Raw genomic sequence first — 21957 nt, 5'->3', positions numbered from 1 at the left:
TCGGCCGCAACTGCATTCAAGTTAAAGCTCGACGAAGAAAAGCAGAAAGCAGACTTCCTGCTAGAGACATTGCTCCCAACACAAACAAGAAGCCAGTTCCTTCCAATACTCGACAGCGTCTTGGCTCAGGGAAAGGAAGCGTTCAAAGAGCCCGCAACATGCAAGGCGGTAACTCCCAGAACAGAGAAAAAATACAAACACTCCTCGAAGGACCCGGCCTACATTCGAGGCGAGGTCTCCGCTGACTCCATTATCACGGCCACAGCTAGGAAGAGGGCGAGCGTATCCACTACCTCGGGCCCACCACCGGATAAGGAGAGCAAGAGGATGGATCTGGTGGGGAGAAGGATCGAGCGGAATGCCGCGACCCACTGGCGCATGGCTAATTCCAACGCCCTGTTAAACAGGCACATGTACCAGATCATGGAGGGGCTGGGGCAGTTGGTGAAGGACCTACCCCAGGATGCCAGGCAGAAGGCCGAAAAATTGATCGAAGAAGGGAAAAACGCGGCAAATTCTTGCCTTAAGACGGCCCTGGACGGAGCAGACACCGCCAGCAGGCTCATGATGATGGGTGTCACGGAAAGGAGACACGCCTGGCTCAGGATCTCAGGGTTCAAACCCGAGGTACAACACAGTATCCTGAACACACCGTTCAACGGCGAAACACTTTTCGGAGCAACAGTTGACGACAAACTATGCCAACTCAAAGATAACGAGACGGCAAGATCCATGGGGGCATTGCAGTTCAGAGGCAACAGAAGAGGCACCCCGGCACGGAGGCCCGGCGGGAGAGGTGGAAATCAGCCAGGTACATCGCACCAGGCCTTCCAACAGACGCACCAGGCAGACTCGCAGGCTCAGCAAGGTCACCAGAAGCAGTCCTGGCAATACCAGCCAAGGGGTCAGTCCTTTCGAGGGAGAAATGGCCGTGGCCAGAATAGAAGAGGGGGGCAGCAGCCCACCTCAAAGTGACTTCAGACACCTCCGGGTGCCCGACCACAGAAAAGATCCCAGGGGGCACCACGTATGAAGGGGTCAGGACAATCTAGAGACCTACGACCACATGACACCAGTGGGAGGAAGATTAAAGTTCTATCTCCAAGAATGGAGAGAAATAACATCAGACAAATGGATCCTAAACATCATCTAGTTCGGATACTGCTTGGAGTTGGAAAGAAAGCCAACAAACAGAAAACCAAGGGGGAAGCCACCAGCAAGAGAACAGCTGGCGAGGCTTCAGGAAGAAGTGCAAGAACTTCTACAAAAACAGGCCATAGAAAGAGTTCCCTTCAGGGAAAGGAACAAGGGAATATACTCAACGTACTTCCTAGTACCAAAGGTCGACGACAAGATGAGACCCATCCTAGACCTAAGGTTCCTCAACAAATTCATAAGAACACAAAAGTTCAAAATGACCTCCCTACAGGAGGTGCTGCCGCAATTGCAGGTCGGAGACTTCATGGTCACGATAGACCTCAAGGACACCTACTGACACATACCGATGAACGAGAAGCACAAGCATATGCTCAGGTTCGCAATCGGAGGAGGCCACTACCAGTTCACAACGCTGGCCTTCGGACTGAAATCAGCACCAAGGGTATTCACGAAGTGCCTTGCGGCAGTCGCAGCGCACCTACGAAGACAAGGGGATACACGTATACCCTTACCTGGACGACTGGCTGGTGAAAGCAAACTCGTACCAGAAGTGCAAGCAGCATGCACATGCAGTGACGAGCACGCTCATAAACCTGGGGTTCTCCGTCCATTGGAAGAAATCATCAATGGAGCCGGAGCAAGTGAAGATCTTCTTGGGGGCAGAGATCAACACCTTACAGGGCAAAGTGTTTCCCAGCGAGAAGAGAGCAAGGGCACTGGTCAAGGAAACTCGCCTCTACCGGAAGGGACAAGCTCGGACAGTGAGGACTGCGAGCAAGATCATGGGGATGATGGCATCGTGCATCCACCTAGTGCAGAATGTGCGGCTCCACATGAGACCCATGCAAGAATGGCTCCAGGAACAATGGTCACAGGCTTCTGGCAGTTGGGAGGATCTTGTGGTGGTGACGCACGCAGTGCAGAAGGAGATGACATGGTGGACCTTGGAGAACTTAACAAGGGGACAGCCTCTAACACTCCCAACTCCGACAGTGACCATCACCACGGACGCATCCCTGAAGGGATGGGGCGCTCACATGGAGGAACTCAAAGTGAGGGGTCTTTGGACGCCAGCAGATGCGACAAAGCACATCAATTACCTCGAATTGAAGACAATCTTCCTTGCACTGAAAGCCTTCCAGACAAGACTGTACAGGCAAAGGGTGTTGCTACAGACAGACAACACCACGGCGATGTTCTACATCAACAAACAGGGTGGAACACAGTCAACAACGCTTTCGACGCTGGCGCAGGAGATATGGAGGTGGGCCATCCCTCTCCAGATAGACCTGCTAGCCATACACCTACCAGGGAAGGAGAACATTCAGGCAGACTGGCTGAGCAGACAGACCTCGGCATCCCACGAGTGGGAGCTCAATGCTCAGGAGACAAGGAGGCTGTTCAACAGGTGGGGAACACCATCAGTGGACCTGTTTGCAACACGCCAGAATGCGAAATGCCGAAACTTCGCATCCAGACAACACGAAGAAGGGTCCCTTGGGAATGCCCTATGGATAGATTGGTCCGGGAAATTTGCGTACGCTTTTCCTCCGATACCACTGATACACAGAGTACTGAGCAAGTGCAGAGCGAGCACCATGACCCTGATACTGGTCGCGCCACAGTGGGCGAGGCAGACATGGTACTCGCAGATCATGGAGATGGCGCAGTGTGCACCCCACAGATTCGGCAGAAGAAAAGACCTGCTCTCCATGCAGAACGGAGAGGTGCTGCACCCAGAACCAGAGAGCATGAGCCTAGTAGCATGGCTCCTGAGGACATAGAGTTCGCACATTTGAAACTGCCAGAGAGCACCCTCAGGGTCCTTCGGGAGGCAGGAAGGCCCAGCACAAGGAAGTGCTATGTCGCAAAGTGGAAGAGATTCACGATGTGGTGTAGGAAGGAGAGACTCCACAATAAAATGAAAAAGGACTCCACGGTACTGAAGTACCTGACACACTTACTGGAGAAAAACCTCAGCTCGTCCTCCTTGAGAGTTCACCTGGCGGCTATAGTGGCATACACAAGGGGTGAGCTGGGCAGAAGCTTCTTCACATCACAAGTTGTAAAGAGGTTCCTGGAAGGAGCAAAAAGGATTGCACCACCCAAGCGGGTGCCACCACCGGCATGGAACTTAAACGTGGTTCTAACGGAACTCATGAAGGAGCCCTTCGAGCCGCTTCACAAGGCCTCCTTGAAGATGCTAACTATGAAAACTGCTTTCCTGGTTGCAATTACGTCCTTACGCAGAGTGAGCGAGCTGCAAGCGCTAACGCTACAGGAGCCCTACTTACAAATAGACAATGACAGGGTAGTGATGAGGACCGACACACACTTCATGCCGAAGGTGGTGTCCAAGTTCCACATGAACCAGTCCATACAGATACCAAGTTTTTTCCAAAAACCAACCACTAGCGCAGAGCGAGCTCTGCACACCCTGGACGCCAGAAGGGCGGTCATGCATTACATTGAAAGGACAAAAGGACACAGGAAAACCAAACAGTTCTTTGTGTTGTTCGCCAACAGTTACATGGGCAAGGCAGTGACTAAGACCACTATTGCACGATGGATCGCGCAAACAATCCAACTCTGCCACAAAAGGGCAGGAGAAGAACTGGCAGAGGGGGCACGCGCCCACTCCACTAGAAAAAAGGGGGCTACAATAGCCTTCCTGGCCAATACACCCATACAAGACATATGCCTGGCGGCAACATGGGCTTCGGTGCACACATTCACAAAGCACTATTGCGTGGATGTTCAGATGAACAAAGAAGCACAAGTCGGACAAAGGGTGCTCCAGCATATATTCAGAAACCAGAGCTCATCTTCCACCCAGCCGCCACGGAAATGAGAAACCGCTACGAAATCTATGCACAGCATAGTGAATCCAGAAAGATTCACGCTGCAAAACGAATAGTTTCTTACCTGTCGGTGTAGTTTTGCAGCTTGAAGATCTTTCTGGATTCACTAGCGAACCCACCCACCTCCGCCAGAAAGATGAGGCTGGAGAGAGAAGAGGTGGTCAAAAAAAAAAAAAAAGGGGGAAAATAGGAGGAGAAGCAGTAAGAGAATATAAGGACAAGTGGTAAAGAAATTATCACCTGAATAGAACATTGCCATTGCTTCGGAAAAGAAAGAAACACGGAAAAAAGAATCCGAAGATGGCGCCCAAGAGTGGGAGCTTCCGCAGGAAGCATGCCGACGTCACCGGAAATGCACCCGAGGAGGTGTGACGCCGACGCCCACAAGGGCTACAAAAAAAAAAAAAAAACAAAGAAAAGACTACGAATCCGGACCCAACCACAAGACCGCGGAATATGCACAGCATAGTGAATCCAGAAAGAGCTTCAAGCTGCAAAACTACACCGACAGGTAAGAAACTATTCGTTTCCTGTCAGGGGCGGTGCTAGCACCATCCCAGACAGGGTTTTGTGTATCCTGGGAAGGCAGGGCTTTACAGGAAGGTGACTGCAAGTGGCACCCCGGTGCTCACTATGCATCTGCCGGCTAGAACCAGTTCCAGGGGCACACCAGCCCCTGGCCTGGGGAAAGTCCGGCAAGGGAGAGGGGTGTAACCACCCCCCTTCCTGGTCCCACCCATAGGGCAGGACCTAGTCGCGTACCCACCCCTTTCTTTAGGATAAAGGCAGGAGCGGGGACCCTTCCAAATTAGATCATCTTTGAATCAAGAAACTACTTTCTACGAAAGGAACTCTTGACTCTTCTCAAGATTTCTCCCTTGTGGCTAAGGAGTAGTCACTCTGCATCCGCAGGCACCATCTAAGAACTCTGCGGTTTGCTGCACGTCCTTCCTCCGGAATCCGACCGACCAGCACGACGAGACCCGGCTTCCCCGGCACCTCTGACCTCTACCTACCTCTACAACTAAGCTGAGAACCGTGGGTGCGACGAGACCTCGAGGGACCGGCCATCATCAGAACTGCACGACTTCTATCTAGCACGACCGCCGAGGGATCCTCTGCTGAGTGCTTTGGGGTCCGAGAAGCCCCGACCCTGAGCAGCTCCAGCACCGAAGTCCAGCCCCCCAGCATCCACGAGATCTGCGTGGGGCCCTCTGCTTTTTGCTGCTCACCGCGTTGTCTGGCTACTAGCCCGCTGGCTTGTGGCCTTCCCGACGACGACAACACTGCTAGTCTGGTTGCTCCAGACTGGCCCTTGCTCCCTACCAAAAGAGGAGCACCCTGGACCCTCCTGGTCCACTCCAGACACCATTTTAGGTCCACCGCGTGGGCTTGAATTTGCCAAGACTTGTTGCCCCAATCCTGGGTCCAGCGACGTCGACAGCATCAACCATCGTGGGACAGTTCGCACCTCCATCCTGGTCGCCGACAACGCCTCCTGGTCCGTGAGACTGCAGAGCCCAGCGTCGCCCACTCACCTGGTCGAGGTGACTACCATCCGGTGCCATCCTGGTGCCCATCTGATCACTGGCTAGTGATTAAGAACTTGGTCCCCTCTGCTTTCAGGTGTCATCCATCTTCGATCCAGGCTTGGATCACTTCGAACAATCTTCACTGGTCGCCTGCCAGCAACTCCTTCTTTCAGGCTCCTGGTTCGTCAACGAGGATTCCCGACGTCTTTTCAGACCTATGCAGCCGCCGCCCCTGGGCTAGGTAACTTCGGCATTTCGGTGCCCCAGCATAGCCTCACTATCCAAGGGTCCAGATCCACTTTCGTTTTCAACCTACCTAGTCTGGTTCGCCCGAGAACACTAACTTTGCTTTTACTAGCCTCCATAGACTTTGTCCCGCATCCCGCGTGAGAGTGCACACAATTAGGCAGACCACTCTTACCCAGTCCAAAGATCAGGGCTTGATCCATCACCGTTTTTTAGCTCACTGCACCATCCCAGCTCAGAACTTGGCTATATGCAAATTAGTCTGTCCCTGGCCCAGTGCATCATGGGAACAGGGCAGACCAAACTACCAAGCCAATTCTTATACTGGGAAGGAAACAAGCTACCGGGGACCGGTTTCTGGCATTTCAGCCGTCTTCGGCCCGGCTTGCTTGAATCCTGATGGTGCAATGAGCTAGGGACTCACATCTGAGTATACCCTTACACGCTTATGGTGGACAAAAATGATTCAGAAAAGGGGGTGGTGATGAACAGAGTGTCTGAATTAAGCAGACCACTCTTACCCAGTCCAAAGATCAGGGCTTGATCCATCACCGTTTTTTAGCTCACTGCACCATCCCAGCTCAGAACTTGGCTATATGCAAATTAGTCTGTCCCTGGCCCAGTGCATCATGGGAACAGGGCAGACTAAACTACCAAGCCAATTCTTCACCAGAAAGGAGACAAGCTACCGGGGACCCCGGTAGCTTGTTTCCTTCCCAGTATAAGAATTGGCTTGGTAGTTTGGTCTGCCCTGTTCCCATGATGCACTGGGCCAGGGACAGACTAATTTGCATATAGCCAAGTTCTGAGCTGGGATGGTGCAGTGAACTAAAAAACGGTGATGGATCAAGCCCTGATCTTTGGACTGGGTAAGAGTGGTCTGCTTAATTCAGACACTCTGTTCATCACCACCCCCTTTTCTGAATCCTTTTTGTCCACCATAAGCGTGTAAGGGTATACTCAGATGTGAGTCCCTAGCTCATTGCACCATCAGGATTCAAGCAAGCCGGGCCGAAGACGGCTGAAATGCCAGAAACCGGTCCCCGGTAGCTTGTTTCCTTCCCAGTATAAGAATTGGCTTGGTAGTTTGGTCTGCCCTGTTCCCATGATGCACTGGGCCAGGGTCAGACTAATTTGCATATAGCCAAGTTCTGAGCTGGGATGGTGCAGTGAGCTAAAAAACGGTGATGGATCAAGCCCTGATCTTTGGACTGGGTAAGAGTGGTCTGCTTAATTCAGACACTGTTCATCACCACCCCCTTTTCTGGATCGGAAGCAAAGGCACCTTTCGGAACCAAAAAATGTGGTACGGACACAGGAGCAACAAACAGATCCAAAACAAAAGACTTTGTTTATCGATCCACAAACTGGCAAAGTAGTGACAAAATCACCGAAAAAGAGGAAGAATGAACAGCTAGATGACAAAGCTCTTCATACTAAAAAGAGAACAATGGGGACAAATACAACTCCTCCTCCTTCTCCTCGGCCTAGAGTCACACCCTCTTCTCCTATTCCTCACACTATGCCATCTATTCCTCCACCTTCTACACCAAGATCTACACCTCAAACAGATGTAGACGGTGATACAGGGGAGGGAGAACCTCATGGGGATGATGACACTATCCCAGATGAGGAAGACCCATGGGAGAATTATGATGCAGGGTCAGATGATGACAACGACCCACATTTTTTATCCCTCAAAACCTTCACCACCTGATGATAACACAGGTTTTGTACAGCTGATTAATAGGGCAGCAAAATATCATAAGGTAGATCTACATACAGAACCTCAAGTAGAGGATTTCCTATTAGAAACACTACCTACTGCACAAAGAACATCAGGCACTCTACCCATGCTGAAGGGTCTTCTCAGTCACACAGCAGACATATTCAAAGACCCAGTGAGGGCTAGGGTGTTAAACCCAAGAACTGATAAAAAATATAAGGCAGCTCCAAAGGACCCAATATTTATCAAGGGACCGGTACCTCTGGACTCGCTTGTAGTTACAAACGCTAGCAAAAGAGCAAACTCATTATCTACGGGAGAAGCCCCTTCACCGGATAAGGAGTCAAAATTAATTGATGCATCAGGCAAAAGAGTAGCATCACAAGCGGCAAACAGCTAGCGCATAGCCAATACACAAGCGCTACTTGCACGCTATGATAGGGCGCATTATGATGAGTTAGAAAAGCTCATCACACATCTTCCTAAGGAACATCAGAAAAGAGCAGATCAGCTTATACAGGAAGGAAAGATAATAACTAACACTTCCATTAAGTGCACCTTGGACGCGGCAGGCACCTCAGCAAGATCCATCAACACCAGTATCATAAGAAGACATGCATGGCTTAGGGTCTCAGGGTTCAAACATAAGTACAAACATCTTTATTGAACCAACCTTTTGATCAAAAGACACTTTTCGGCTCAGGTACAGATGAGACTTTAGAAAAGATGAAAAAGGACACAAACGGCTAAGTCAATGGGAGCATTACAACAGCCAACACAAAGGGGTTCCTTTCGTAGATCCACCTATAGAGGGGGCTCAAAAAGTACAGGAACAAGTCAGCAATCTACCTCTTTCACACCAACATCACCCAGAGGTAATTCAAGAGGCAGTTACAGAGGTAACAACAACAAGGGTAGAGGTCGCGGAAATAATAACAACCGCAACTCCCCAACCCCAAAACAGTGACTTAATACAACTTCCCCCAGACCACACAACACCGGTCGGGGGACGTCTATCACAGTTCCTACCTGTCTGGGAAAACATCACATCAGACAAGTGGGTGAGACAAATTATCCAACATGGTTATTGCCTAGAACTCACAGCTACCCCACCAAACATCCCCCCCCCAGACAGCGTCCAATGAGTCAAGACCATCGGACATTGTTAAAACAAGAAGTACTATCACTGTTACAAAAGCATGCCATAGAGAAGGTTCCAAAACATCAACAAGGGACAGGAGTATACTCTCTATACTTCCTAATCCCCAAAAAAGACGGGTCTCTAAGGCCAATCTTAGACCTCAGACCTCTCAATGCATACATAAACTCGGAACATTTCCACATGGTCACGCTCCAACAAGTACTTCCTTTACTGAAGAAAGGGGACTTTCTTTCTACACTGGATCTAAAAGACGCTTACTTTCACATCCCAATTCACAGAGCCCACAGGAAATACCTACGGTTTGTAGTGGAAGGACAACATTATCAGTTCAAAGTCCTTCCGTTTGGGGTCACAACGGCACCAAGGGTGTTCACAAAATGCCTAGCAGTGGTTGCAGCACACCTAAGAAGACAACAAATACATGTCTTCCCTTACTTGGACGATTGGCTAATAAAGGCCAAGTCACAAGAAGAATGTCTTCACAACACACAGAAGACCATTCAATTGCTGCACCACCTAGGGTTTACGGTGAACTACAAAAAATCCCACCTACAACCAAACAAGATTTGCAATACCTAAGGGCGGAGGAGCTACGACACCAACCAAGATGGCCGCATAGTCTCCCGGCTCCGCTGACCCCCGTCCTACGCTCGCTTATCCTGTCGAATATCCTGATCGAATATCCTGATCTCCTGCCCCGGATTCGTGTGGGTGACCTAGTCTGCATCCCGATGGTGTGATCACAGAATTTTTCTGATGTTCTGGTGTGCAGTAACATCGAAAATGTTTTGAGGCCTAACCCAGACTGGAAGCCGGGGTCTCGATTGCTGGTCTACCCGGGTCCAAAGTGAACAACAACTGACTGCCGAGGGTGGTTGGGTCCGGTCCTTGGAACTTTCGAAAATTTCTCTGAACTACTTTGCAACCATCTGCTGCCTGGTGCTGTACCTGAGGTGAGGTGACGGGTGGTGCACGGTGCTGCGTCGCGGGGGGCCCCGGCCCGGAGGCCCGGCACTAGCACCGCTGGTGCCCCGGGGTAAAGGTCCCGCCGCGCGTTGCTGCATGTTGCTGGCCCCTCCCTCACAGCCTAATCTGCTCCGGCGTATCCTGCCCCGGAGAGTGGACCTCTCCGTGGGGATCGTTATGCCTGCGGCCGTATGGAACCTGGCGGAACGGACTCAATGTGGCCCTTCCTTGCGGATGGTAATGGCGGAACTTGCGGCGCTCCACGCGATGGTGAGGGCCCAGGTCAATCATTGGCTGTCGGCAACAGATGGGATCATAGGACCGGGAACAAGCCCTGACTTGATCTTTGAGACCCGGCAGCCGACTTGCCCCCTGTTGGAAGTCCTACTGGTGCGTTTGGACCCGGTGCTGGAAGCTGTGCCTGCCCCCGAAGAAATGGAATTCATCGTGTGTGCTGAGATTGGTGACTCTCTCACGTTCTCGGAAACATCGGTCCTACAGTTATCGGAGCATTTCACTGCTTCCCCCATCCTGGACACTGTTGGCCCACACTTTGATCTGTGTCGGAACGAGTCGCACCCCCTCCCCAATCGGTCTCCCAACAAGGCGGATGGAATGATGCTTGGCTTCGAGGACGGGGAGGGACATCGTTGGTGCAAGCCGTGTGCGTTGGGACCTGCTATTCCTCTCCCATTTGCTGACTCAAGCTCCGGCTGCTTCTGTGTGAACTTTGACTTTCCGGGGATGGGGCTTTTCTTATCCGAGGGACTCGGCAACTTTGTTAGACGGGGCCAAGGCTGAGATTGTGGGTTGAATCGTTTACGATGGATCTATTGGTAACGGGACTGCCTCATTAACAGACGGATTCCGGGGCGGGGGGGTTTGTGGTTCCCCCCGGGGTATGTTTGTATGGTGGACAACTTTACTTGTGTTGGCTTAGGGGGGCCCCTTTGATAGGGCAGGGGGGAGAGACCGGGAGCGCATAGACTATCGCCCTCCTCCACTTCCCCGTTGGGTGGGTTTCCTTTCTTTCTATTTTTTCTCTTCTTCTATATTTCGGGTTTGGTTCTCGGCGACAGGCACACTGCTGGGGGGGGCGTAGTCCTCTGCAGGGGTGCAGGGTGGGGTGTTGGGGGAGGGGATTTTTCGTTTTTATTTTGTTTCTATGGCCTTTTTTTTTTTTTCTTTTATCTATCTTTGTCTTTTTCTTTTTCTGGGTCAGTGCAGTAGGCTTCCTTTGGTATCAATCCCTGCTTTTCCATCTGTGCCTCGATTTTTGTGGTGTTCTCTGGGTCTTAGGGCAGGTGACTGTAGGCGCGAATTGACCGTAATATTCCTTCACATCCTGAACCTCCTGTTTCAGTGCCATTGATTTGATCGATTACTGTTTACTGTTGACACGTTTACTATTCTGCCTGCCATTTTTCGGTGCTGGGAAATTGATCGGCACCTGATCCTTCCATCTTATATTATAAAATGAAAACCTTTTATATCCTGTTTTTCTAATTGTGCTGTTCAGTGGCCAAGAGTACGCTAGCATGGAGATTCTGCTCCCCGATGTGCTGCATGTGATCAAAATGGCTCTCTGTTAATCTAACTGCTTAGCGGCCGGCCCCGGGGGTTGTAGGCCCATACTTGTATTTGGTTTAAATGTCAAAGGTTTTCAAAAAACAATACCTAAGGGCTACTATAGACACAGAAAGAGCCAAAGCATACCCCAATCCAATCAGGATACAAACAATGGTCACGCTGATACAAAGATTTCAACCACAACACTCACTACCAGCACAAGTGTTTATGCAGCTGTTAGGCATGATGTCCTCCTGCATACTGCTAATACTATATGCCAGACTACAAATGCGTCCACTACAGGAGTGTCTAGCGACACAGTGGAATCAGGCTCAAGGTCAGATTACAGATCTGGTGTTGGTAGACGACCGTACGCATCGCTCTCTGAAGTGGTGGAGCACAACAAACATTTCCAGGGGAAGGTCGTTCCTAGAACCGATTCCACAAGTGATACTGACAGCGGACGCATCGCTCACCGGATGGGGAGCACATATGGACAAATACACAGTACAGGGGAAATGGAGTGTGCAGCAAAAGAGACTGCACATCAATTACTTGGAACTACTAGCAATATTTCTAGCATTAAAAGGTTTCCAAATGCAAATAACCAACAAGGCAGTCCTGATCAGAACAGACAACATGACTGCAATGTATTATATTAAAAAACAGGGGGGGACACACACTCTCCAACTATCCAAACTAGCACAGGACATTTGGAGATGGGCCATTCCTCAAAAGATCTATCTGTTAGCAGAACACCTACCAGGAGTTCAAAATCAGATAGCAGACATCCTAAGCAGAGAGTCAGAACAAGTACACGAATGGGAGCTGGACGACCAGATACTGCAGCCATTCTTCCAAAGATGGGGACAACCAGAGATAGATCTGTCTGCCACTCATCAGAACGCAAAATGCCAAAACTTCGCATCCAGGTACCCACACCACTGGTCCCAGGGCAATGCACTATGGATAAATTGTCCAACAAATTTGCTTACGCTTTTCCCCCTATCCCACTAATTCCATTAGTGGTTCGGAAACTGCAACAGCACTCAATGACAATGATACTAGTAGCACCCACGTGGGCAAGACAGCCGTGGTTCACCACGCTAGTGCAACTCTCACAGGTGCCACATCAAAAGCTAAAATTATTACCCATGCACCTTACATAGAGCCATGGAGAAATAATGCACCCAGATCCCAAACAATTGAACCTAGCGATCTGGCTCCTGAGATCATAGAGTTTGGATATTTAGATTTACCTCCAGAATGTATTGAAATCATTAAACAAGCAAGACGTCCTACCGCCAGAGCATGCTATGCAGCAAAATGGGATAGGTTTGCTGTATACTGTAACAGTAATCACATCAACCCTCTGGACGCATCCACTAAACAGATTATTTGCTATTTACTACACTTGCAGCAATGTAACCTAGCATATACCTCTATCAGAGTTCATCTCGCAGCTATAGCGGCGTATCTACAAAACAGACAACATCTTTCCCTGTTTAAAGTACCAGCAATTAAAGCTTTCATGCTTTAAAGGAGTCATTCCACCAAGACGACCACCTTCCCCAGTCTGGAATCTCAACATAGTACTTACCAGACTAATGGGACCACCCTTTGAACCTATGCATAGGTGTGAAATACAATTCCTCACATGGAAGGTGGCCTTCCTCATAGCTATCACTTCACTCAGAAGAGTGAGTGAATTGCAAGCGTTTACAATTCAAGAACCATTCATGCAGTTACACCAAAACAAAGTGGTTCTTAGAACAAACCCAAAATTCTTGCCTAAAGTAATTTCAGCATTCCACATCAATCAGTCAGTGGAACTACCGGTCTTATTTCCAAAACCACAGACGGTAGCAGAAAGAGCCCTACATACATTGGATGTCAGAAGGGCAATATTGTACTATATAGAAAGAACACAAACTTTCAGAAAGACAAAACAGCTATTTGTGGCGTTTTCTCCTACACATAAGGGCAATCCCATCTCTAAAGCAGGCATTGCCAAATGGATTGTAAAATGTATACAAATATGCTACTTAAAAGCAAAGAGGACATTAACTGTTCCTCCTAGCTCACTCTACACGTAAACTAGGAGCATCTATGGCATTCTTGGGAAACATTCCACTAGATGACATATGCAAAGCAGCTACCTGGGTTACACCGCATACCTTCACAAAGCACTATTGTGTAGATGTGCACACAACACAACAAGCTAGAGTGGGACAATCTGTATTAAGAACTTTATTTCAGACTGTTGCAACAGACACTGGTGACCACCGCTAGGGAGAGAACTGCTGTATAGTCTATTCATAATGTATCATCTGCAGCCCATATGCCTCGAACGGAATATGCTACTTACCAGTATGCATCTGTTCTTGGCATAGAGGGCTGCAGAGTGGTACATGCCCTCCCAGCCTCCCCGGAAACCTGTGTCTGTTCCAATACTATCTTATTTAGATACACTTACATGGGCATTTCTATCTGTATTCTATCATACTACTCCATCTAACCCTACTATGGCAAAACAATCTAAGGATGGAGCCGATGCCCATGCGCACTAGTAACCAAAGGAGGAGTCCCCAATCTACAAAAGACTCTCCAAGAGAAAAACAAGTGCAATCATCCGAGCCCAACACCAGATGGCGATCTATTCATAATGTACCACTCTGCAGCCCTCTATGCCAAGAACAGATGCATACTGGTAAGTAGCATATTCCTTTCTCCTGGCAGAACACCTTCCATTTAAAGACAATCAGATTGCAGACCTGCTCAGCAGACACAGCCAGCAACTACACAAATGGGAGATTCACCCCCAAGTTCTCCAACCATTCTTCAGGCAGTGAGGGCACCCAGAGATAGACCTGTTTGCCACAAACGAAAACTCAAAACGCCAGTACTTTGCCTCCAGTTTCCCACATCCGTTGTCACAAGGCAATGCGATATGGATGAACTGGTCAGGCAGATTTGCGTACGCTTTTCCCCCAGTACCACTGATTCCGCCGGTTGCACCCAAATTGCGGCAACAGTCACTCACGCTGATCCTAGTTGCTCCCACATGGGCGAGACAGCCATGGTACACAACGTTCCTGGAACTTTCAGTAGTTCCTCATCAAAGGCTGGGCCTCGCACCCCATCTTCTAACTCAGAACCATGGAGAAATCAGACACCCAGATCCCAATCAGATGAACCTAGCGATCTGGCTCCTGAAGTCTTAGAATTTGGATACCTTAACTTGCCTCCAGACTGTATGAACATCATTAAAGAGGCAAGGTGATCAACTACAAGAGCATGCTATGCAGCTAAATGGAAGAGATTTGTTATTTACTGCAACAATAACCAAATCAACCCTTTAGATGCTTCCATATAGAACATTATATGTTACCTGCTGCATCTTCAAAGATGCAACCTAGCGTACTCTTCCATAAGACTACACCTAGCGGCTATAGCAGCATACCTTCAAAACAGGCATTACATTTCACTGTTTAGAGTACCAGCAATTAAAGCTTTTATGGAGGGCCTTAAAAGAGTGATCCCTCCAAGATACCCACCTTCCCCAGTCTGGAATCTAAACATAGTACTTACCAGACTTATGGGACCTCCTTTCGAACCTCTACACTCATGTGAACTGCAATTCTTAACGTGGAAGGTGGCATTCTTAATTGCCATTACCTCACTCAGGCAAGTTAGCGAGTTACAAGCATTAACAATTCAGGAACCCTTCATGCAAGTACATCCTAACAGGGTAGTTCTTAGAACAAACCCTAAGTTTATGACAAAGGTCATATCCAACTTCCATATTAATCAATAGAACTGCCAGTGTTCTTCCAAAATCCACAGTCAGTAGCTGAAAGAGCCCTACACACACTGGATGTAAAGAGGGCTCTGCTTTATTATGTGGACAGAACGAAATCATTTAGGAAAACAAAGCAATTATTTGTTGCTTTTTCACCACAACATAAAGGAAATCCAATATCAAAGTCAGGAATAGCCAGATGGATTGTTAAATGCATTCAAATATGCTATCCTCCCCGGTGCCTGTAGCAGCTGCAGCATTCTCTTTGCATGGCCATCTCTTACTTTACTATCTCCATCTCTGCCACAATGGCGGAAAACAACCTGAGGATGGAGAAGATGCCCATGCGCACTGTAGTCTAGGCGAGGTGTCAGCTATCTCGTGATACTTCGAAGACTCTTCCAGGGCAACAAGGTGCAATCTTCCGGACCCAACACTAGGCTGCGATCTATGCACAGATATGAATGTCAGCAGCCCTACATTCCAAGAACAGATGCAGACTGGTAAGTAGCATATTCCTTATCCTTGTAACACTGTGAGGTTCCAGTTTGTTGTTGTTTAGATTACTCATTTGTGATTTCCACACGACCGAGCGGATTGTCATCTGTGTTCTCTTTCTAAATATGAAATAAGTTTAAATGCAGTAGAATGGACATGATTGCTAAATTGTCTAAATAAATCTTTCATTTAGTTGACAGAGAATGTTAAAGTTAGTAGACTAAATGATTTCCAACTGTTTATTAATAAAAATGTATTTGTATGCAAAACAGAAAAAAGTGAATCCGGAATTGCAGGTAGAAGTTAAACCCAGTATCCGAGCCAGAAAGATCCAGGAGGAGAAGATAAGAAAGCAGATGCAGAAGGAAGAGTATTGGCGTAGGCGGGAAGAGGAAGAACGCTGGCGTATGGAAATGAGGTAAACTACATTTAGTACACAAGTAGGATGTTCCGGCAATAATAACCTATGTAGTTCTGGCAAGATTTGTATCATTCACTTTCCTGTGACTAAATACATTGTTGGTAGCAATAATTGTATTTGGCTACAGTAACAGAACCATAAAGGTACTTTTTTTTAAAATGCTATAAACAGAATTTCATAAAAGCACATTAAACGCACAGTACCATAAAAATTATTATAATCCACACAGACGGCAGGCAATAGACATTAGAGATACTAGGCTTGTCCTGATTAGTAGAACAGAAAATTTCCATACAATAATTAAATATTTAGAAAGTGGAATTCCACTGTTACAAGATGTTACATGCCAATAGTTTAAAATCCTATAAAGGTGGCGTGTGCTTAAACCGAAAAGGAACAGTGTGTCTGGGCATGTAGCTAAGAAAACCCATCTCCTTTAGGAACGTGCTTGGGTCGAAAGCTCAGCAGTTTCCATAAACAATAAGGGTTCACAATACAAAACATACAAACTTCCATCAGAGTAAAGAACATTTTTATATTAATCATCCAATATTTAACTGATGACTTGACACATGCCTCCGTTTGGCATTAAAACAACCTGCACCTTTGAAAGTTTACTTGGGTATTTCCTATTCCTAGCACTTCATAAAACAGAACAAACGTCTTATGAGTTTAATTAGACCTTTAGGAAGCTGGCTCTGTAAATACTATACCAAAGTGAGGTGTAGTGTGCCCAGAGTCCAGTGGATCCCCAAAGGTAGGCAGAGGTAAAGTTTGATAGCACCTTACACTCTATTTGTGTTAGTGTGGTCGAGAAATAAGGCAGTATCAGAGGACAGTGTTAAGCATTTGTTGTACGCACTCAGTTAGCAAATAAATTCACACACTCAAAGACTGAACTTCAGACCAATTGTTTTTGTAGAAAAATATTCTTTTAGTTATTTTATTTTCTAGAGCCAAGCAAGCCTGGCACAGGTAAGCAATAAATCATTTATAAAAAAAAACACAATGCAAAAGGATATGGGGCAGTTATGACTGCACTTATCACAGTGTTGGGTTATGAGTGATTCAAACTCTTAGGGTGCAAGGGTTCTGAGGCTCAATACCCCTAAGCCTCCTAGTATACAATATCCCACAAATATTACAGCAGAAACATGATCCAGCACTCCAAAAAATGTAACTCCTACGTAATACTATGTGCAAATAATTCAATTCATTCAGCAGGTCTTGTTCCAACTTTCTTTATTCAAAATTCTTCTTAAAAAAGACGTTTTTATGAAAAAGCAATAAATACTTTACAGTAGTAATGCAATTGATATCCAGTTTGAATGATTGTATATGCACTTTGGTTTTTATTTACAGTATGAATGCAGAGAAATGCAATACTTAGTAAAGGCAGTACATAGACTTGAATAGGCTTTAGTAAAATAGATTACTATGCTTACAGTGTAGTATACCTAGATATACTGCTCTGTGACATTTCCTGAAAACATGTAAGTAAACTAGTTTTTTGTTAGATTATGCAATTTTAAAGAATTTCTTTAGTTTCTCAATCTCCACACTTAAAAACTTGTCAATGTTATCCCATGGAGGAAAATAGAGTTATTGGTTTTGAGGTAAGTATTTAATAGTGGGAGTTAAGGTTCTGGGGGGTAGACTCTGGTTCCCCAGGGTCAAGGATGCACTCTAGTTACACCCTCAGCGGCCCTAGGGCAGCCGGGTGCAGAGTGCTGAGGTCCAATGTTATCCAATGGGGGCTAGGGAGCCTCTGGTTGGTGGCTGCTAGCACTTGGTTTTGGGAGCAAAGCTCCTGGACTTAAGCTCCGGGCAAATGGGGAAACAAAGTAGCACCAAAGGCCTCAGGAGCACTAGGGCGGCCGGGTGCAGGGTGCTGTTTCGACGCCGGGCGTCCTGTTTTTAATGGGGATCCTCTGGTTTTCAAAGGCACTGCAGGCTTGGGGACGAGGGTCTTCTGGGTGCGACCACCACTTCGAGAGGTAAGTTGGGAAGTTAGAGGTTGATTAGGCATCCACAGGTTGGGCACACAAGGCTGTGGGGCGTCTGATGCAGGTGTGCCTTTAGGGGTCGGATCTTCTTACAAGCTCCTGGGCGCAGTTGGGCGGGAGGGGGAACCTTCTGGATTTAAGTTGCAGGCATCGGCTGGAGGCTTGAGGCAGGTCAGGGGTCGTCTGATCTCTGGTTAGGATCGCTAGGGTGACCTCCTCGTGGTGTTTGCCCGCTCGGGCCGTGGACGGCAGGTGCAGAGGGGGGCGGATTCGCAGTGTCTGGCCAGAGCCAGAGGTTGCAGATGAATAAATCCGGTGTTCACAGGAGACTAAGTCTTTGTAGTTGAAGGCAGACAGGTCCTGCGGGGTTTTCATGGTTGCTGGCTGCAGTACACACCGGAATTTCACAGTAGCGGGTTCGACGGGGAGACTGGCCAGTAGGGCTGTAGCCAAGTCAGTGGGCGTCTTACTCTTGACCGCTGCTGCATGGCTGTTTGGTCCTTCTTCTTCTTCTTCTTATTCCTTTTCTACTTAAAGTTTCTTATTGTCTGAGGCAGCAAGTTTCAGAGGTGACCCTTAACTAGATTTAGGGGCATTACAGGTAGGTAAAAGGCAGGGACGAATGGGTCCCTTCCCTGGGGTGGGTAAACTCCCTATTATGCCACTCTCCAGTGGGAGGGAGGCATGAGCCTGTCCCAAGAAGATCGCGGACATACACAACAGCTTCAGCACCCAACCGACGCACGCCACGACCACAGCAACACCGCCCACCACCACCCTCCGAGCCTGGACTCCGATCAGCACCGAAGACACCGTCCGCATGATGAACTCTGTCCACTCCGGATCTCCGACCGACCCCTGCCCTCACCACGTCTTCAACAAGGCCGACGCTGTCATCGCACCCCACCTGCGAGACATTATCAACACCTCCTTCGACACCGCCACCTTCCCCGAGAGCTGGAAGCACGCCGAACTCAGCGCTCTTCTCAAGAAACCTACAGCAGACCCCACCGAACTCAAGAACTACCGCCCTATCTCGCTCCTCCCGTTTCCAGCCAAAGTCATCGAGAAGACCGTCAACAAGCAGCTGGCCGCCTTCCTCGAGACGAACGGATCCCTCGACCCCTCGCAGTCCGGCTTCCGAGCCAACCACAGCACCGAGACCGCCCTCATCGCCGCCACCGACGACATCCGAGCCCTGATGGACAACGGAGAAACAGCGGCCCTCATCCTCCTAGACCTCTCCGCGGCCTTCGACACTGTCTGCCACCGCACCCTAGTGCAACGCCTCAGCAACGTCGGAATCCAGGAGAAGGCACTGGAATGGATCGTCTCCTTCCTCGACGGAAGAACACAGAGTCCGCCTACCGCCGTACAAGTCAGAGGCCACCGAAGTCATCTGCGGCGTCCCTCAAGGATCCTCGCTGAGCCCTACCCTCTTCAACGTCTACATGAGCCCCCTCGCGGCCATCGCACGCCAACACAACCTCAACATAATCTCCTACGCCGACGACACCCAGCTGATCCTCTCCCTGACCAACGACCCCGCCGCCGCCAGAGCCAACCTGCACGAAGGGATGAAGGAGGTTGCCGAGTGGATGACGACCAGCCGCCTGAAACTGAACTCAAACAAGACGGAGGTCCTCATCCTGGGCTCCACGCCCACCGCCTGGGACGACTCCTGGTGGCCCCCCGCCCTGGGCACCGCACCCAAACCGACGAACCACGCACGCAACCTGGGCTTCATCCTGGACTCCTCCCTCTCCATGACCAGACAAGTCAACGCCGTCTCCTCGGCGTGCTTAAACACCCTGCGCATGCTACGGAAGATCTTCTGGTGGATCCCCACGGAGACCAGGAAGACCGTCACCCAGGCCCTCGTCACCAGCCGACTGGACTACGGCAATGCCCTCTACGCTGGAACCACCGCCAAGCTCCCGAAGAGACTTCAGCGGATCCAGAACGCCTCAGCCAGACTCATCCTCGACATCCCACGAAACAGCCACATCTCCGGACACCTGAGAGACCTGCATTGGCTCCCCGTCAACAAAAGAATCACCTTCCGTCTCCTCACCCACGCACACAAAGCCCTACACGATCAAGGCCCGAGCTACCTCAACAACCGAATCAACTTCTACGCTCCCAAACGCCACCTCCGTTCTGCCAGCCACGCCCTCGCCGCCGTCCCACGCATCCGCAGAGCGACAACAGGAGGAAGGTCCTTCTCCTACCTGGCCGCCAAGACCTGGAACTCCCTCCCGACCTGCGCCTGACCCAAGACCACCTCTCCTTCAGGAAGAAGCTCAAGACCTGGCTGTTCGAGCAGTAACGGCAACCCCCCCCCCCCCCCCCCCCCCTACCGCCTTGAGACCCTACGGGTAAGTAGTGTGCTCTATAAATGTCCTGATTGATTGATTGATTGGAGTCTCCCCATCCCAAAAAATCATCAGGATGTGGAGTGGTGGAGTGGTGGTAGTTCCTTCCGCTTTACTTCCGCCACCTACGATCTGAACCAAATCTGCTTCCCTTCTGTAAACTTCTGAAAACTTGTTGTTCGAGGCATGTTGGCTGCTGAATTCATATCTTAGCATAGATCGCCACCTAGTGTTTGGTCCAGATGATTGCACCTTGTTGTCCTGGAAGAGTCTTCGAAGTATCACGAGATAGGTGACCCCTCCCCTGGACTACATTGAGAATGGGCATCTTCTCCATCCTCAGATTGTTTTTTTCCGCCATTGGGTTCGGATGTTATTCCTCTACTCCAACTTCGGAACCGAAGCTAAACTACTTTCGAAGGCCAGAAGGCCTTCGACTTCTACGGTATTGTTCTCGTTCGGTACTTTTTGACTCGACCAAACTTTCCATCTCGATCCGGTCGTCGACGCGGGCCGCTGGGCCTTTCGACGCCACGTGGGCCTGCTGTTGATGGAAAGGAGCCCGTTCAAAAGGTGCCCACAATGCCACTCCAAATTCCTGCATACTTTCAAACATATATAGTATGCAACAAGTGCTTATCACCAGAGCACAACGAAGAAAATTGCCCAGCGTGTGCCCAATCCGTTCCAAGAAGACCATCCGGATTCGACTGGCCGCTAGGCAAGAAATGCAGCGTGTGGCACCGGAATCAGAGAACATCTTCAATGATGAACACGACCTCCCAGAAGCGGCGGACTCTGATCTAGAAATCGTCACCGTTGAGGACCAGTCGGACTCCGATGACCAGATCACGCCGGGGCAAACAGTGAGTACTCAGCCCCCAACACCGCTTATCCCAAAAGATAAGGCTGCAGTCGAAGCATTGCGTAAAGGCCTTAGCCGAGATCGACAAGCTCCTTCAGAAGCCCCGCCTTCCAGCTCGGCTCTGAAGCCCAAAACCAGGCCTTCTGATAGCCCAGGACCGAGTACCATTCTCCCCAAGAAGGTTGTCGACCCCAAAAGGGTTGTCGAACCGAAGGCTGTCTAACTGAAGGTCGTCGAACCAAAGGTCGTCGAACCGAGGAAGGTTGTCAAACCAAAGGTAGTCGTACCGAAGAAGGTGGTCAAACCAAAGAAGGTCGCCCAACCCAAAAAGGTTATTGAGTCGAAAGCTATCGAGCCAAAGAAAAGCCTCGAACTAAAACGGGTCATCGATCCAAAACAAAAGAAGACAGTCGATCCTAAAAAGTGTTGATGAACAAAAACAGGATCACACCACAAAACCTGTCGAGCCGAAAAAATCCATTGACTCGACCAAGAATCTTGAGCCGAAAAAAGCCATCGAGCATAAAAATCGTATTGAACCAAAAGCTCTGGTCGACCCGAAACAGGTCGTCGACCCAAACCAGGTCGCCAAACCGAGAAAGACTGTTAAACCAACAAAGGACGTCAAACCGAAAAAGGTAACCGACCCACAGCAACAGTCAAGCCGAGAAACTCCACAACCAAAGGCCCCCGAACCGAAAGGTCACAAACAAGTCACTAAGCCAAAAACATCGGCGCCAAGGACAGTTGAGGAAGAACTCTTCCATCCT

The 21957-nt window shown here is 49.1% G+C and overlaps 1 protein-coding gene across 3 annotated transcripts in view; it reads left to right on the top strand.

The window, feature by feature from the left end:
- The window catches only part of ZFR (zinc finger RNA binding protein), a 691036-nt gene that overhangs the window by 309099 nt on the left and 359980 nt on the right, over positions 1–21957 (top strand). For all 3 annotated transcript variants that reach the window (XR_015309278.1, XM_086960497.1, XM_086960498.1), the window contains one exon: positions 15793–15938. Coding sequence is in view for 2 of the 3 variants with exons in the window: in XM_086960497.1 (XP_086816623.1) it covers positions 15793–15938 (146 nt within the window). In the remaining variant the exon portion in view is untranslated. The remainder of the gene's footprint in view (positions 1–15792; positions 15939–21957) is intronic.

Source organism: Lissotriton vulgaris, chromosome 3_1, assembly GCF_964263255.1.
Source record: "Lissotriton vulgaris chromosome 3_1, aLisVul1.2, whole genome shotgun sequence".
NCBI lineage: Eukaryota > Metazoa > Chordata > Amphibia > Caudata > Salamandridae > Lissotriton > Lissotriton vulgaris.
This window is presented reverse-complemented; position numbering and strand designations above follow the sequence as displayed.